This window comes from Bos indicus x Bos taurus, chromosome 29 (genome assembly GCF_003369695.1).
Source record: "Bos indicus x Bos taurus breed Angus x Brahman F1 hybrid chromosome 29, Bos_hybrid_MaternalHap_v2.0, whole genome shotgun sequence".
NCBI classification, from domain to species: domain Eukaryota; kingdom Metazoa; phylum Chordata; class Mammalia; order Artiodactyla; family Bovidae; genus Bos; species Bos indicus x Bos taurus.
This window is the reverse complement of record NC_040104.1, coordinates 3,238,834-3,256,989: the sequence shown is the minus strand read 5'-3', so window position 1 is coordinate 3,256,989 and position 18,156 is coordinate 3,238,834. Positions and strand designations below refer to the sequence as shown.

Below are 18,156 nucleotides of genomic sequence, written 5' to 3'. Positions count from 1 at the left end.
TGACCCCACAGGCACTGCACCGCCCAGAGGAGGGTCCTCCCTGGCGGGAGCAAGCCTGAACCAACAGAAACTTGAGGCGACACACAGGTCGCCTCACCCTAGGGTGAGACAAGACGACCCCTTGGGGTCCCGACAACACCCGGCCTCAGCTGCCTGCAGCACCTGCTCACTAAGGCCCCGGGTTGGCCTCCTGTCTGCCCGGACTGACTCTGCTCCGGCCGCTGATATCTAGCACCCCCTCCATGGCAAACCACCCCTCACATCCTTGCCCCAAGGTCTGCTTCTGGGCAAACCCGACCCAAACGCCATGTATCCTACATCAAATCTGCCCTTGGTCACACAGATAGCGACACATCCTTGGAGGAGTGACGGAACGTGAGATGCTGGGCATGCAGGCTCGGCAAGGGTCGGATGTCTGCCTGGCGTTATTCATCCACCCAGAAACAGGACGGCTCTCCGAGGCAGGGGCTACAGATCCCTGCAGAGGACTTAGCGAGACCCGCTCAGGGCACAGGACAGGGCCAGACCCTCCCCGCCACACACCCAGCATCCGGCACCCCTGGTAACAAGGGCAGGTGGAAAGCTGGGTGGCCACGGGGCACAGGGCAAACGAGTGCAAACCTAGAGGTTCAGTTCACGGGATGCTGAACTGAGACCTCAGCATGGATTTACTGCGAGGCCGAGAACGAACGCCCCGAGTGACGTCTGTGCCCGTGAAGGACCTGCAGCCTCTCTGTGAGGCCTTCGACAGAACCCTCTTAAGCGGCACAGTTTGCTGGTTCCCAGTCAGAGATGCTGAGTCAGACGACGCAGAGGAAAGAAGAAGGCTTTTTCCGCGCCCCCCTCCCTTGGAGATACTGAAAGGCCCCGGCGTGGGAGCACAGATTTCCTGTACTAACATTTCCCTTTAGGACACTCCGGGGAAAGGCCCCGGCGCAGGTACCAGAGAGCATGGGCTGATGGTAAACGCCACCCCACATTCTCCTGCAGCCCCGGTGTGTCCACACAGGTGCAGCAGGAAGCCTCCAACCTCACTCCCCGCAGCCGGAGCCACGGACGTCACACGCGCCTGCCGTGACCGTCCATCTCTTGACAGGGCAAGCCCTCACAGTTTAAAGAAATCATTGAATGGAGTGGGTGAGTGGTAATTAACACGTGTTCACCCAACAAACAGGTATTCTTCTTATAATAAGAAAATATGTTTGTAGAGAGGCGTTTGCATCCCAGATAAGGAACGGGAGAGACAAGCCAGAAACCTCCTTGATCTGGGTTTTAAAATCGGCACTTTTTGAGTTTGTGGCTGGGGCAAGGAGGGGAGTGAATGTGTAAGGCCGGGCTGGGGGTCGGCAGGCAGAGTCCCTAGTTTCTCCTGTCTCCCTCCCGACAGCCAGCCGGGGAAAGGAGACCCCTTCACTCCTCCCCTGGCTCAGGGGAGATCAGGATGGTGGCCCCAAGGGTGTCACCATCGCAGGAACTCAGAGATCCTGGATCCCTGGGACCACTGACCACCCTGGGGTCCTGGGCGGGGCCTGCACATCTCCTCCTGGCAATCTGCCTGCTCGACAAGAGTCCCAATTCCCTTCACGGCAACCGGTATTTTTGTACCGCTCTCTCGTATCAGCGGGGGGTGGGAGGAGAAGAGTTGGGAGGGCTCAGTTCATCCTCTAGAGTGCTTTGCAGACATGAACTCATCCATCTGCATAGTGTGCTTAGGGAGACGCTGACGCAGCCCTGCAGGATGCCTGGATCTCAGAGCAATTAGGAGGTCTGGCCCCGGCTCGCAGGAGGACTCGCATCAACATTGGGCGCAGGAGGCCCCGATGCTCGGCACAGGGGACCGGATGAGGCAAGCGAGACACTGGGCTCCGCATCCTTGTGCGATTCTCGAGGCAGCTGGGCACCCGCAGACATTCGACACAGAAAAGACCAGACAGCCAGGCGTGCGGGATGGCTCACCCCCCAGCGCCCAGTACGGGGGGAGCGATCAGGCAACAAGACACAGAGGCCACCCAGCGACTTCTCCAGGCGCCCTGGAGGCTCGCTGCCCACCCCCTGGATGGGATGGCGCCATCTGGAAATCTCACCGCTGCTGATCCAGTGGGCCTGCTCCCCGCTGCACGTCCGGTGTAAGCCCGGGGCCGGAGGGAACAGGCCAGAGGGCTCTTCCAAGATGCAAGACTGGGCCCAGCCGCCGGCAGGGCGATGGGACAGGGGAGGAGCCGCAGGGACAGTCCTCCTGGTTGGCACGAGGGGTACTGAAAAGGGGAGCAGTCATCAGTAGGCAGAGCCAGGGACGCAGAGGCAGGAGGGGGAGTGGGACGCCCCTGGCTCTTTCTGCCCCTTTTTCATCGCCATCTCCGACTTTAAATGGAATCGTGTGTGTTACAGAATCCTCCCGCAAACCCATCTCAATCGGTCGCAAGGTAATCTGGTTCTCCGGTTGGACGTCAAGGCCCTGCAGCCATCGCCGGCGCCCTCGCCTGACATTTAAGGGGTTCCGGGCCCCGACCCTGCCACGCGTCAAGAAGATGCAGCAACAGAGGTGGAGAAGATGCTCGGACTCTGTTCCTGTTAAGTTTGGCTAAAAGCAGACTCCGAACTAATCCGGCGAGGTGACCAACCGGGGCCCCTGCGCGGTTCACTGGCAGCCAGCCAGCCTACTCACCAACGTCGGTCTCCTTGTGGTTCTTGATGTACTCGGCCAGCTCAAAGTTGCCGGCGATGATCGCCACCTGCCGGAAGAGGAAATCATGTTAAGGCGCCAAGCGCAGGACACGCTGCACATCCCGACGGCCTAAGAGCAAAAGTCCAATCAGAGCTTCTTTTGAAAAAATAAGAGATATTCCCCGCTTCCGGGTTTCCCGAGATACACTCAACACACAGCACTAAGCTGAAGGTGTGCAGCCTGCTGACTTGACTTGGATATTATTTTGTGAAACGATGAGTTTAGTTAATGTCCATCACCTCATACGGCTATGCAGTTTCTTCCCTAGGACTTCCCTGGTGGCCCAGTGGCTGAGACTCTGCGTTCCCAGTGCAGGGGGATGGGGTTCGGTCCCTGGTCGGGGAACTAGATGCCACATGCTGCAACTAAAAAGGATCTTGGTGTCGCAAGGAAGATCAAAGAACCCGCGTGCTGCAACTCAGACCCAGCACAGCCAAATAAGTGATCTTTCTTCAAATGTGAACAATTTATCCTGAAGATTTTCTTTAAAAAACAAACCAACAAACAAACTCTTTTCCCCTTGTGATGAGAACTTGAAGGCTCTGCTCTTACCAACTTTCAAGTGAACCACATGGCTGAGCGCGACGTCCTCTGGGCTAGTTTGCCTTCTAACTAGAAGTCCAAATCTGGACCATCTTCACCCATTTCCCCAGCCCCCACCCCACCCCGGGAACCACAAACAATCTCATCTCTTTTTCTATGAGTTTGTTTCGACCCTACAACAAAGTGGGAGCTACAGAGCTTGTCTTTGTCTGATTTCAGGCAGCCTGGGCCCTCGAGGCCTGCACGGTGCACCAGTCGGAGCTACTGAAACAGCGGCCACCACACCCAGCAGCCCGACCACAGGCACCTCCTCCCGCTTGGCCCCCTTCTCCGGGGCCCTGGCCATTCTTCCACCACAAGGCCATCATTCCGTGAGAATCTACGTGAGACAGTCCTCTGCCCAGGAGGCCACGGAGGGGGTGGGTCAAGGGACTGAGCCTGGAAACCCCCCGGACGGCATGCTGCATTCCCATCAGTCCTGACGGGTCCCAGCATGCTCCCTGGAGGTGGGGGGTGGGGGGAGGCATCCATTCCTCTGATTGGTCCCCATAGCTAGAGGTTATGGGGAATCTCAAAAAGCACTCACAGCTCTTCACTGAGTTTCAGTGAAGCAGAAAAAACTCCACCTATGCACAGCATAAACCAGCACCTACAGGCAAGGATCCAGCTCAAGCCACACAGACAGTGACGAAAGCAAAGAGGTCACGTGGTCCGTGATGCACTGAGGCAGCCAGGCAGGCAAAGACAAAGGCCCTGGGGGTGGTCCCGGGGCCCCCGGGGAGACCTGATACAGAGCTTACGTGGGCAGGGCTCTCTGCGCCCCAGTGGGGCGCCCTGGGCACAGGGGGGCAGCCGTCTCCACCCTCAAATGAGCCGGGTGTTCAGACGCCAGCCTGCAGACACACAGGTCAACCATCAGTCTCCTGGCAGTGATACTGTGGGTGGGCCTTCCCCGATCCTTTGGAGGCCTTCAGAGCAAAAGCTGAGATTTGCTGGAGGAGAAATTCCGCCTCGAGGCTGCACCACCAGCTCCTGCCTGAGTTCCCAGCCTGCCCTTCCGACTGCAGACTTGCCAGCCCCCACAGTCTTGGGAGCCAAATTCCTGCAAGAAATTTCTTAAACATACGTGTCTCCATCCTGCTAGCTCTGCTTCCCTGGAGAAACCTGCTTGACATGGCTCCCTGTGGGGGCCGGGGGACTGTGGTGTCTTTGGAAGTGACACTGACTTCGCCTCTTGGGCATCACCTAATGCTTGGTGTCCTGCAAGGATGCCACTGACTGGAACAGCCTGGAGACAAATTCAGCCTCCTCCCCGGTCTGCTAACATCAGGGGAGCCACGGCAGCCCCTGTCTGCATGAGGCGAGGGTCCTAGGGGTGGACAGCAAAGGCCATTTCAGCGACAGGCCCTGTGAGGCCTCCCTGGGGGCTCAGATGGTAAAGAATCTGCCTGAAATGTGGGAGATCAGAGTTCGACCCCTGGGTCAGGAAGATCCCCTGGAGAAGAGAATGGCAACCCACTCCAGTATTCTGGCCTGGAGAATCCCATGGACAGAGGAGTCTGGTGGGCTACAGTCCATGGGGTCGCAAAGAGTTGGACACGACTGAGCAACTCTCTCTCTCTCTCACACACACACACAGGTTCTGCAGACACAGAAGCAGGTTTCGAAGCACCTGGTGAACGGGACTTCACCAGCCTCCTGAGGGTGACCATCCACCTGGGATTCAGGCTTCAGACGGTGGATCCTTAAAACAGAGCAGGGGGACTTCCCTGGTGGTCCAGTGGCTAAGACTTCACCTTCTAATGCAGGGGACGTGGGTTTGACCCCTGGTTGGGCAGCTAAGATCCCACATGCCTCTCAGACAAAAAAAATCCAAAACGTAAGACAGAAACAAAATTGTAACAAATTCAATAAAGACTTTAAAAATGGTCCACGTCGAAAAAAAGAAAGAAACACAGCAGGGACAGAGGGTAGGAACCTAAGCAGGAGGCCCACAGAGGCCCTGCGAAGCCAGCGACCCAGTCGGCTACCATTTGTGACATGACCCCAAAAGGAAGGGTCTACAGGGTGACCCATGACATGTGACCCAATGTCACCCAGGGGACAACTGGTCAGTCATTCCTTGTTGGAATTCCCTGGTGGTCCAGCGGGCAGGACTCCACGCTTTCCTTGCAGAGGCCTGGGTTCAATCCCTGGTCAGGAAACCAGGATCCTGCAAGCCGTACAGCACAGTTAAAAAGAAAACAAGCATCACTCCCTGTCTTCCAGCCAAACTCTCAAGGTAAAACTGCCTCCCACCCATCAGGGTGGCTGCTATCAAAAGACAGAAAATAACAAGTGTTGGCAAGGATGTGGAGAAATTGGAAGGTTTGTGTATTGAGGGTGGGGATGTAAAATGGTACAGCTGCTGTGGAAAACACTGTTGAATTTCCTCAAAAAAAAATCCTACACAGACATGATCCAGCAGCTCTGCTTCTGGGGATTTGTACCCGGGGGGATCTGAAAGCAGGAATAATGGTTAATTCTTTATGTCAACTTGACTGGGCCACAGAAGGCCTAGACATTTGGCCAAAAGTTACCCTGGGTGTTTCTGGATGAGATTAGCATCTGAATCAGTAGACTGAGTAAAGCAGATTGCCCTCCCAGCATGGGTGGGCCGCATCTAATCAGTTGACGACATGCGTAGAACAGAAAAGTCAAGTAAGAGGAGACTTCTGCCCACCTGTGAGTTGGGACATCTGTCTTTTCCAGCCTTCAGTCTCAGAGAAACATCCGCTTTTCTTGGGTTCTGAGCCTGCTGGCTTTGGATCGGAACTTACATCACTCGCAATGCTGGACCTTCAGTTCACTACAGCCTCAGATCTTGGACTCCTTGGCCCCATAATGAATCTGTGTGTGTGTGTGTGTGTGATGTGTGTACTCTGAATGGGGTGCCGCTGTAACCCCACTGCAGTTGGAACCAGGCTGAAGGAGAAGCTGCTTTTGTTCTCATCACTGGCGAAACCTCCATCTCCTGGGCTCTACAGCCAGGATGTGGAGGAAACCCACGCCCCCATCCCGAATGAAGCCGCCTCCTCTCGCCAAAACCAAATGTGCCTCCCGACACAGAGAGCTATTCATAGGCGCTCTGAGAGCGTGGCATGTCCTCGCCCAAACTGGAAAACAGCTCTGTGCAACAGTGATGGAAACTGTGGTCTCGGGCCGCCCCCTTTCTTTGGTCTTCCTTCCAGATGACCATGTCCCCTGCTCCGGACTCCAATGGCAAATCGGGAAGTGGCCGAAACCCAGAGACCCAGGAGCCTGGAAAGGTGTCGGAATTCTGAGCATCTGCAAGCATGTGGGGAGGAAGTGGGTCCCAGGCTTCGGGGTCAGAGGTCACAAACTCCACTGGATCAACTCCAAGGGGTGTCCCTCATCTCCAGGCTGAAGCTCGGAGCCCGACAGGCAGTGGGCAATTGTGCGGTCCGGGGCTGTCCAGACCACAGCCCCAGGGCCTCAGCAAATCCCAGGAGGCCAGAAGCCTTTGCAAACTGATGTGTTACCCGGGGGCTCAGGGACCCCACACCAACCTTGACAGGCTGCCTGGAGGGAGCGCCTGCTGGGCAGTGGAGGCGAGCGGCATCAGCACCACCAGAAGGCCTGTCTCCAGGGGCTTAGGGCTGGGCCCCAAGCCAGAGGAAGCAGCCAGGGCACCGCCAAGGCTGCCACACGGGCAGCACCATGCTGGTGACCCAACAGCCTCTCCAGGCTAAAGGAGGACCCTGAGCACTCCCGGGAGACCTGCCCAGGCAAGGCCTCGGCTTTGCTGGACCCCCAAGGCTGGGGATGAAAGGCCTCCTCATCCCCTGGCCCAGGAATGGAGGGTACACCCTAGGCAGTGGTCAGCCTTCACATGGGCAGCGTGGTGCCATGGTCATGGCCACAGCCTCCCCGTGGTGGAGCCCTCCAGAATGGAGACCACAGACAAGGCACGCCACCTCCTCTGTAACTGGGGATCACTGAAAGCCTGGCCCTTCTGTGACTCCTGGAGGATTAGAATCGTTCATACTGATAAATGGCACACAACAGAGCCTGAGACTCCACAAAGAAAACCCAGGCCTGGCGGGGCTTCTCGGATGACGTCTCCCAAACACATAAGCAGGAACTGACACCCGTCTCGTCCAAATTCCTCCAGGGAACGAAGAAGAAGAACTCTCCAACCCCATGGACAAGGACAGCACGACCCCAGTCCCAGGGATCCACAGGAGTGGGAGTCCTCTCCCCACAGAGGTTGGCATCCTGACCAAACAATAGCAAATCAATGCAGTGAATGAATGAAAGTCACTCAGTCATGTCCGACTCTTTGTAACCCCATGGACTATACGGTCCTTGGAATTCTCCAAGCCAGGATACTGGAGGGGGTAGCCTTTCCCTTCTCCAGGGGATCTTCCAAACTCAGGGATTGAACCCAGGTCTCCACATTGCAGGTGGATTCTTTACCAGCTGAGCCACCGGGGAAGCCCAAGAATACTGGAGTGGGTAGCTTATCCCTTCTCCAGCGGATCTTCCCGACACAGGAATTAAACTGGAGTCTCCTGCACTGCAGGTGGATTCTTTGCCAACTGAGCCACCGGGGAAGCCCATAAATCAATGCAGGGATCTGTTCAAAGAAGAGGACCATGCCACTGTGCAGGCTTCTTACAGGAATAAAGGAGCCATCAGTGGAATCCACCGCACTAAAAGAAAAGGGGGAAATCTACAGGGTCATCTTTTTAAAAAGCATTTATTTCTGTTTTTTATTTATTTAATTAATAAAATTAATTAATTAATCCAGCTGCACTGGATCTTGGTTGCAGCATGCGGCATCTAGCTCCCTGACCCGGGATTGAACCCAGGCCCCCTGCACTGGGAGCACGGAATCTCAGCCACTGGATCATCAGGAAAGTCCTTCTACAGGACCAGCTTGATAGCTGCAGCAGCTGTTATCAATTGATCAAAAAGCATCTGATGAAACTTAATTAGTGAAAAAACTTAACAGACTAGGAATAAAAGGGAATTCAACCTGCCTTCGCCACAATGAAGGATCTCCCTGGCTAAGAAGCCTCCGGGAAGCAAAGTGGTGCAGGGCTCCAAGGACCCCCAGTGTGGGCTCCCTGTGCCTTAAGTGGGGGTCCAGGTGGGCCAGCAGGTGTGACGGCCTCACCACGTGCCTTGGCCTTGACCTTGGCTCACGTGTTTGCTTCCACCAGCCCACCCAGCCTCAGCAGAGCTGACCGGCTCCCTTCCACGGGGGCCTCAGGACAGTGTTCTGTGTGGGCAAAATCTAAAGCTGTGAAGCCTCCAGAGGGCAGGCTCTGGAACATCAGTCTGCAGCATGGCTTCCGGAATGTTCTGTTGGTCAAAGCACAAAACCAGAGTCTAGGCGTGAGGGGAAATACACTCCTCCTCTCTGTGGGAGGGGCTGCCTGGCGCTGTAGGTGTGTTCCACAATCTCCTAAAATTCCACTCTGCACTGTCGTCTTGAGAGTCCCTTGGACATTAAGGAGATCAAACCTGTCAATCCTAAAGGAAATCAACCCTGAATATTCACTGGAAGGACTGATGTTGAAACTGAAGCTCCAATACTTTGGCCACCTGATGCGAAGAGCCAGCTCATTGGAAAAGACCCTGATGCTGGGAAAGATTGAAGGCAGGAGAAGAAGGGGGCGACAGAGGATGAGATGGTTTGATGGCATCACTGACTCAATGGACATGAGTTTGAGCAAAGTCCGGGAGATAATGGAGGACAGAGGAGCCAAGTGTGCAGCAGTCTATGTGGTTGCAAAGAGTCAGACATGACTTAGTGACTGAACCACAACAACTTCTGCCCAGTGACCACAGCATGGGCACATTCCCTGGTCCCACAGGATGGTCTGGTTTGTCCTTTTGCACCGGAGACCAGGTGGAAGTCCCCAAGGTCACACAGCATTCAGGATCTGCTTCAGGGCTCCAGAGTCTACACTCCTAGGTGCTGCACACCATGCTGGCAGGTTAAAGCTGTTTGGAACCAGGGCCCTGGCATCTGTGAGTTATCACCCAGGGAGGCTGAGGACCAGCAGCAGGACGGCCCCCCTCACAAGGGACGTGCTGAGCCTCAAGGTTGGTGCTGAGGATTCACACCTATGGGGAAAAACCCATCTTCAACGTTCAGAAGTCTGTAACTTAACAGTCAACACGGGAGGTGGGAAATGATCCAACTGGTCTACCTTGATTTTAGCTTCAGCTGCCAGCTGTGGCAACGCTGAAGTAGGGAGAAAGCTGCCAGGCTCCATCTGGGGAGGGACTGCAACTGCGACCCCAACTCCTCTGATGCAGAAGAGACCCTCGATGCAGGATTATCCAGCCTTCAGCTGTATAAAATATTCATGATTGTCAAGGGAAAAACAGACTTGAAAGGCATCTGAAGAGAGGTGTCAAAGTCTACCACGCACACAGACTCCTTCCTATGGACCCAGCGCATCGTCCCAGATGGATCTGCCAATAAAATGCAAATTTCTTCTTTGAAGCAGCAGTGGCTGTGGAGGGCGCCGCCTGCTCCCAGGAATCTCGATAAAAAGCAAACAGTTCTTCAATGCTTGAGAGAAGAAAAAACAAAAAAACCTGCAAGAGAGCAGCTCCCGTTGGGACCAGCAGGAAGCAAAGTATGAACTCACTGGGTATGTGTGTTTTTCCCTATTCGGCCCCTCAGTCCCCGACCCGTGGGGCAGAATGAATGAGACCACTGTCTGGTGGGAATCTGAGATCTGGGGGATTACAGATGTTCCGAGACTGGCCTCTACCACGCTGTAATAAAGATGTCCACGGTGATCAAGCGAATATAACAGCAATGAAATCAGCTCAGGTTGATTCAACACACACACTCGCCTGAGCATCTGAATGCAGGACCTTATTTAATCCTCACGTCTGGGAAGGAGGGCTGCTGTGTCTTCTATTTCCCAGCTGAAGGGACAGGCTCTAAGAGCTCCAGGAAGTCAGACATGTACCTGTCATGAAGGTGGACCTCATCGTCTGACCCCAAAGACCTGGGGGTGTAGCCCAGTGGCCCGTACACAGCCTCGCATGGCTTTCATCCCAGAAAATTCTCCTGCACCGGGGCTTAGCCAACTCACTTGAAACACCCTCTCACTTAGAGGTCCAGGAGAGATGAATAATGAGATTTGATTCAGAAGCAGAAATTCAGCACCGTTTTCCACAGGTTGGCAACCAAAGAAAGGATTGACAGTTGAGGCCACCAGACACCAGTGAGTGAATCAGCTGGGCCATCAGAGCGAAGCCCCACAGACGGGGCGGCGAAAGCAACAGGCGTTCATGTCTCCAGTCCTGGAGGCTGGAACCCCAGATCCGGGGGGGGCAGGGCCGGTCCCTCCTGAGGCCTCTCGCCTGGGCATGTCGACGGCCGTTTCCTGCCCGTGTCCTCACAGGGTCCCTCTGCGTGTATCTGAGTCCTGACCTCCTCTTACAGGGGTCCCAGGTGGTGCTAGCGGTAAAGAAGCCGCCTGCCAATGCAGGAGATGTAAGAGACGTGGGTTAAATCCCTGGGTCTAGAAGACGCCTAGGAGGAGAAAATGGCAACCCACTCCGCTATTCTTGCCTGGAAAGTCCCATGGACAGAGGAGCCTGGCAGGCTGTATAGTCCACGGGGTAGTAAAGAGCTGGACACGACTGAAGTAACTTAACACAGCAAACACTCGTAGGATCAATGCCCACACTAGTGACCTCATTTTACCTGAATCACCCCTTTAAAGACCAGCTCCAAATACAGCCACATTCTGAGGTCCTGGGGGTTAGGACACCCACACAGGTATTTGGGGAAGGGGACACAGCTCAGCCCATAAGACCTTGCTTAATTAGTACACACAGGGAGAGTCTCTACCTTCCACCCGGACACGTACATTCCCCCGGCAAATGCCCGGATCGGTTGTGTCAGGGGCATACACGGCTGGAGAATCCCCTCCACGTGGCCTGTGTTTAGGATGCGGATGGCAGGGCTGGGGGTGACTGCCTGGGAGGAAATGCAGAAGCAGAAACTGCATCCTCTAACCTTCACACAGAGCCTTTGTCTCCCCTACCCCAAAATTACCATAAGAAAATTCTCAAACACATCTAAGAAGCCAAAGGAATCCAGCAAAGAGAATTTGTGCGCCGTGTAACACAGCTAGGTTACACAATGGTTTCCGTGTTGCTTGGTGTGGCGAATGTACCCGCAACTGTGTGCTCAGAATGTTTTTCTGGCTAACTCACTGCGATGCTTCTCCTTCTAAACGATCCCAGCATCTTCACAGACAAAGGACCTCCTCCTACATGTACGGTCACAATCAGAAAATCGGCGTTCATTTCAGATCATCCTCTAGTGAGCACTACATACCCAGAGTTCTCCAAGGGCCTCTTTCCCCACAGTTTTCAAATTGTTTTCATTTAGGTCGAAGTGCATACAGCAAAATGCTCAGAAGGTACGTATACAATTTGATGAATACATGGGGGTTCCCAGGTGGCGCTAGTGGTAAAGAATCTGCCTGAGATACGGGTTCAGTCTTGGGTCGGGAAGATCCCCTGGAGGAGGAAACGACAACCCACTCCAGTATTCTTGCCTGGGAAATCCCATGGACAGAGGAGCCCAGCGGGCTACAGTCCATGGGGTCGCAAATAGTCACACATGACTGAGTGAGCGCATGCGTGGGGGCACACACACACACACACAATCACCATTCCCATCAAGAAATAAAGCATTCTAGATGGATCTGGAGATTAGCACATTAAGTAAGGTAAGTCAGAGAAAAACAAGTATCATTATGGTATCCCTTATACATGCAATCTAAAAAATGATACAAATGAACTTATGGCTACCGAAGAGGAAAAGCGGGGAGGGATAAATTAGGAGTTTGGGATTAACACACACACATGACTGCGTGTAAAACAGATAAACAATAAGGAACCACTGTGTAGCACAGGGAACTCTACTCAACACTCTGAATAACCTACAGGAAAAGAATTTGAAAAAGGATGGATACAAGCATTTGTATGAATCACTTTGCTGTTCACCTGAAATTAACTCAACATTGTAAGTCAACTAGACTCCAATATAAAATAAAAATTAGATTAAAAAAGAAACAGAGCATTTCCTTCACCCCTTTGTAGTCAATTTCCTCCCTCTCCCTCACCAACCGAGAGAACAGGTGACCACACCTGCTGATGTCTGTGTGACGGCAGCCACACGCGTGAACTCACGTGTCACCTACTGTGTGCTCTGTACTGTTTTCTGCACTTCGCATACGGTTCACGAGCACCACTCAGCCTGTTGGGTACTGCAGCTTTGGTTCTCTTGGTTCACAGCCTCCCGAGGAGGGTGATGGCTGGGGATGGGGGCAGTACAGCTCTGGCTTCACAAGAAACTGCCTTCCTTCCAAAGTCGGGGTGCCGTTCTGTGCCCCCATTAGCATCATACGAGAGCTCTGGTTACCCTACGTTTTCACCAACACTTGACCTACCTCTTGAGAAACCTATATGCAGGTCAGGAAGCAACAGTTAGAACTGGACATCAAACAACAGACTGGTTCCAAATAGGAAAGGGAGTACGTCAAGGCTGTATATTGTCACCCTGCTTATTTAACTTCTATGCAGAGTACATCATGAGAAACGCTGGGCTGGAAGAAACACAAGCTGGAATCAAGATTGCCGGGAGAAATATCAATAACCTCAGATATGCAGATGACACCACCCTTATGGCAGACAGTGAAGAAGAACTAAAGAGCCTCTTGATGAAAGTGAAAGAGGAGAGTGAAAAGGTTGGCCTAAAGTTCAACATTCAGAAAACTAAGATCATGGCATCTGGTCCCATCACTTCATGGGAAATAGATGGGGAAACAGTGGAAACAGTGTCAGACTTTATTTTGGGGGCTCCAAAATCACTGCAGATAGTGACTGCAGCCATGAAATTAAAAGATACTTACTCCTTGGAAGGAAAGTTATGACCAACCTAGACAGTATATTAAAAAGAAGAGATATTACTTTGCCAACAAAGGTCCATCTAGTCAAGGCTATGGTTTTTCCAGTGGTCATGTATGGATGTGAGAGTTGGACTGTGAAGAAAGCTGAGCGCTGAATAATTGATGCTTTTGAACTGTGGTGCTGGAGAAGACTCTTGAGAGTCCCTTGGACTGCAAGGATATCCAACCAGTCCATCCTAAAAGAGATCAGTCCTGGGTGTTCATTGGAAGGACTGATGCTGAAGCTGAAACTCCAATACTTTGGCCACCTGATGTGAAGAGCCGACTCATTTGAAAAGACCCTGATGCTGGGAAAGATTGAGGGCAAGAGGAGAAGGGGACAACAGAGGATGAGATGGTTGGATGGCGTCACCGACTCGATGGACATGAGTTTGGGTAGACTCTGGGAGTTGGTGATGGACAGGGAGGCCTGGCGTGCTGCGGTTCACAGGGTCGCAAAGAGTAGGACACGACTGAGTGACTGAAGTGAACTGAACTTAGTAAGATACTCTCTAGTTGCATCCCTGTTGCTGCAAATGGCATTGTTTCATTCTTGCTTATGGCTGAGCAGTAAATACGGCACAAAAGAACGAATGTATGAAACGGAAGCAGACAGCAGAGCCGTGGTTGCCAAGGGGGAGGGGGCGGAGGAGGGACGCCCGGGGTGGGGTCAGCAGACACAAACCACTCTGTAGGACGGACAGACGCCAAGGTCCTCCCGCACAGCACGGGAGGCCCCAGCAGACATCCTGTGATGAGCCATAGTGAAAAAAAAATACGCAAATAAAGAATGTCTGGGTGTGTCTAACTGCACTGCAGAGCAGAGACTGGCGTGACACTGTAAATCAACTATACTTCCATAAAAATAAAAAGAACTTCCCGTTTCCCCAGAAGTTTGCAAAGATGATGACTCCAAGACTCAGACCAAGAACTGAAAAACTCAACCTCACTTAAGCCGCTGCTAATAAAACTGTCCCTGCAGCTTCCACGGGTCCGGGGTGTGAGAAAAAAGAAAAGCCAGCGCTCTTTCCCCAGAAACCTCGCTTCTTACCCCCAACTCCAGCAACAAGAGAGAGGGCAGCGGTAGCAGGGTCAGCTTATGAAGGTGGTGGTAAGACTTCCGAGTTGACCTCGTATACACACACAGCATGCTTCATTTTATTCAGGGATGTGAAGAAAGTTTAACAAATTAAATTATAAAAGCTAAAAATCGTGCTTCTGTGGTAACAGAAGGCTTTAAGGGAAGTGAGTGGCTTTGGTCTTCAGGAGAAAGCCTGGCTCACCTTCTACAAGAAAAAACCCAAGAAACATGTTCACTGAAACTGCTGTCACGGGTCACACGGGGGAAAGGCTCTGAGCTCTGAACTGAAGCGCTCCCATCGAAGCCTGAAGAGCTTCGGTGGAACCTGCCCTGTGTCTTCAGCTCCCCAGCGGCTGTGGTCTCATCACACACCTTCAAAGGCAAGTTCCTCCAGGTTCAGACCATGGGCTGCCCCACCTCTCCAGCGGGGAAATGAAAAAGGAAGCAAAACCCTCACATCTCCTCTTCCCCTCCCTCCAACTCCTCCCAGCATGTTTACAGATACATTCAGCCTAGGTCCCGTCCTTTAGACAAGAAAGCCATCAACGGACAATGACTCCCACTGCCTCAGAAGAAACAGTACACAGAGTGCTTTCCTCCCGCTTTTCTTCCACGCATCCTACATGACAGCTCCTATTATTAAAACGGGGACCACTCAGGGGAGGACACACTGAATACCCAGAGGATTCTACCTGCTAAATGCATGGGATGGATGTGAATTAAATTCAACGCGATTAAATGACAGAAAATTGCATTTAAATACCTTTAGGAACAAAACAAGACAGCGGTGAAACATGAGACACAGATTGTATTAGGGAAAATCTGGGGGTGGTGCCTTCGGTTCTTTGTAAACAGCAGGTAAAGTCTAGAAGGAAGAAAAACAGAGGGCGCAGCCAGAAGGGAGGAAAGGGGGAGAGATGGCAAAGAAGAAAGGGTGGTTTTCCTAAAGAAGCCTTGTTTCAAACCACTAAACAGAGACGCTAAGGACTCAGATGTTCCCACACTGGGGTCTGGGGTCTAAAAGAGATGATTCTCCGGATGTTGGCGCATTTTAAGACTTGCCCCAGAACTCACACTGAACTATAACCCCTAAGGGTCTTCTGCTGGGAAGACACACTCGGGGCCCTGCCGTCACTGCGGGCTGGCCCGGTCAGAGCAGCCCTTTCCCCTCTCAACACACGGCTTGGTTTAACTGTCACAGGTCCCCAGCTTCCGGGACCCAGTGCCTGATGATGTGAGGTGGAGCTGATGCAACAGCAGAAGCAAGTGTGCGGTGACTGTAATGTGCTTGCATCAGCCCTAACCACCCCGAAGCCCCCGGCTGCAGAGAAACTGTCCTCCACGCAACTGGTCCCCAGTGCCAGAAAGGCTGGACAGCAGAAGCAAAGTGTGCGGTGACTGTAATGTGCTTGCATCACCCCTAACCACCCTGAAGCCCCCGAATGGGGAGAAACTGTCCTCCACGCAACTGGTCCCCGGTGCCAGAAAGGCTGGGGACCGCTGAGAAGCGCTCAGGTGATGCTCACTCTGCTTCTTCAGGGAAAGCAGCTGACATCAGGATGCCATCCTGATGATGTTAGATGTTGGATGATGTGAGAGCAGCCACGTGCGGCTTTTGTTGCTGTTGTTCTGTCACTCAGTCGTGTTTGACTCTTCACGACCCCATGGACTGCGGCACACCAGGCTTCCCTGTCCTTCACCATCTCCTGAGTTTGCTCAGATTCATGTCCATTGAGTTCGTGATGCCATCCAACCATCTCACCCTCTGTCGTCCCCTTCTCCTCCTGCCTTCAATCTTTTCCAACATCAGGTCTTTTCCAATGAGTCAGCTCTTCCCACCAGGTGGCCAAAGTATTGGAGCTTCAGTTTCAGCATCAGTCCTTCCAGTGAGTATTTAGGGTTGATTTCCTTTAGGATTGACAGGTTTGATCTCCTTGCTGTGCAAGGGACTCTCAAGAGTCTTCTCCAGCACCACACTTCTAAAACAAAGAGTTTATTGCCTTTCAATTATGTGATTTAGCATATTTACATGGGTGCACTCCCCTGGAGAAGGAACTGGCAACCCCCTCCAGTATTCTTGCCTGGAGAATCCCATGGACAGAGGAGCCTGGCGAGCCACAGTGCACAGGGTTGCAAAGAGTCGAGCACAACTGAGCAACTAACACACACACACACACACACACACACACACACACACACCGCCGACAGAGGGAGCCCTGGCCGCGAAGGGTTAACATCGGGCACCCCGCTCGCCTGCCCGCGTGACCTCCGAGACCACTTGGGGACCTGGAGATGCTCAGGTACCTGTCGGCCTCAGCAGCTTGGCTCACACAGGGCCACCTGAACAAAGTCATCCTCAGCATCGGCAGCAGTTCTCCCTGACTCTCTGGGTCTCTCTTTTGGGCAGAGCCCACCGGCCACCAGGGGAGCTCGCAGCTCCCCAGGGCAGGGCTGGAGGAAAATCTCCCCACCTGCCCATCTGAGGCCCAAGAAAACCCAGAGTGAGACCGAAAACTCTGCGCTGGCACCAAACAGCGCCTCAAAGTAACTGTCTTGCAAGCAAATGTGAAAGGGGAGTCCACGAAAGGGGAGAAAACCTGGTCACTGAACGCACTCAGACGGGGCTTCCCGGGGGCTCAGCGACCAAGAACCCTCCTGCAACGCAGGAGACGTGGGAGACACAGAATCAACCCCTGGGTCGGGAAGATCCCCTGGAGAAGGAAATGGCACCCCACTCCACTGTTCTCGCCTGGAGAATTCCACAGACAGAGGAGCCTGGCGGCTACGGTCCCGGGGGTCGCAGAGTCGGACACGACTGAGCAACTGAACAACAGCAAAGCATTCAGGAAGCCTTGAGATCAGAGCGCCGCCCACTCTTGAAACATCTTTTATCCACTGTGATCTGAGCACTGGCCTCTGCCTCCTTCGTCTCTGCGCCACGCTGCAGGGTCAGCTGGCTTCTCCGCACCATCGGCTCAAGCTCACCGTTACCTCTGGGTGGGGTCCAGGTACTGCTTCTGGCATTACAAGACCATCCTTGGTCTTGGTACTACGGATCAAAATCCGGATGCCTTCTTTTAAATGTAGACCTCGGTGCTTGGAGACACTGTTGCTGCCCCGGGACTCTTGTCTCAGACGCACACAGCTGCTGTTCCCATATCTGCCCGCACGTGTTAGCAGACTGTACCCTCTCCCCCCCAGAAATAAAATCCCTTAGCAACGATATGCCGGTGCTGCACATTTTAATTCTTCGCTTATGATTCACGGTGCCGTCTGTGGACAGATAATGAGACAATGATCCGAGAATAGCTTTGAGGCATTTGCTCAGCAGAGCTGCAGCCCACCTATGGGGAGGCCCGGGTCCACGGGGGCACTGCGCCCGGCGGGATGGAAGAGAGGGTCCGGGGTTCTGAGCCCGTCTCTGTGAGCTGTCCTCAGATCCTGAGAGCACCCGCGTGGGGCCTCGGGAGGCTGGGAAGGAGGGATACCCATGGAGGCTTCCCCCGCACGGGGCTGCCACCCTGCCTGCCCGCCTGCCGGGGTGAAGGGGGTCCACAAGGAAGGAGCCCAGCTTGGGGTGAAAGGGAGGTTGTAAACTCAAGGTCGTGCTGCAAAGCCTTGTGGACTACTTGACTAATCACCCTGGAGCAAATCTCGACTTCCTAAAAAATAAACTCCACCCTCTTTCTTGTACCCTTTTATTTCAGAACACACAGGACCACAAACACCTGTGTCATGCTCTCTGTCACGGGGCCTCCCTGCACGCTCTCTGCCGGGCACCACGGCCCTTCTTCCCCAGAAGTGAT

General features: G+C 53.5%; 1 protein-coding gene across 1 annotated transcript in view; it reads right to left on the bottom strand.

The window, feature by feature from the left end:
• The window catches only part of SHANK2 (SH3 and multiple ankyrin repeat domains 2), a 510,411-nt gene that overhangs the window by 346,400 nt on the left and 145,855 nt on the right, over positions 1-18,156 (bottom strand). The window contains exons 10-11 of the mRNA XM_027532522.1: positions 2,666-2,732; positions 2,085-2,255 (exon numbers count right to left, since the gene is read on the bottom strand). Of these exons, the coding sequence (XP_027388323.1) occupies positions 2,085-2,255; positions 2,666-2,732 (238 nt within the window). The remainder of the gene's footprint in view (positions 1-2,084; positions 2,256-2,665; positions 2,733-18,156) is intronic.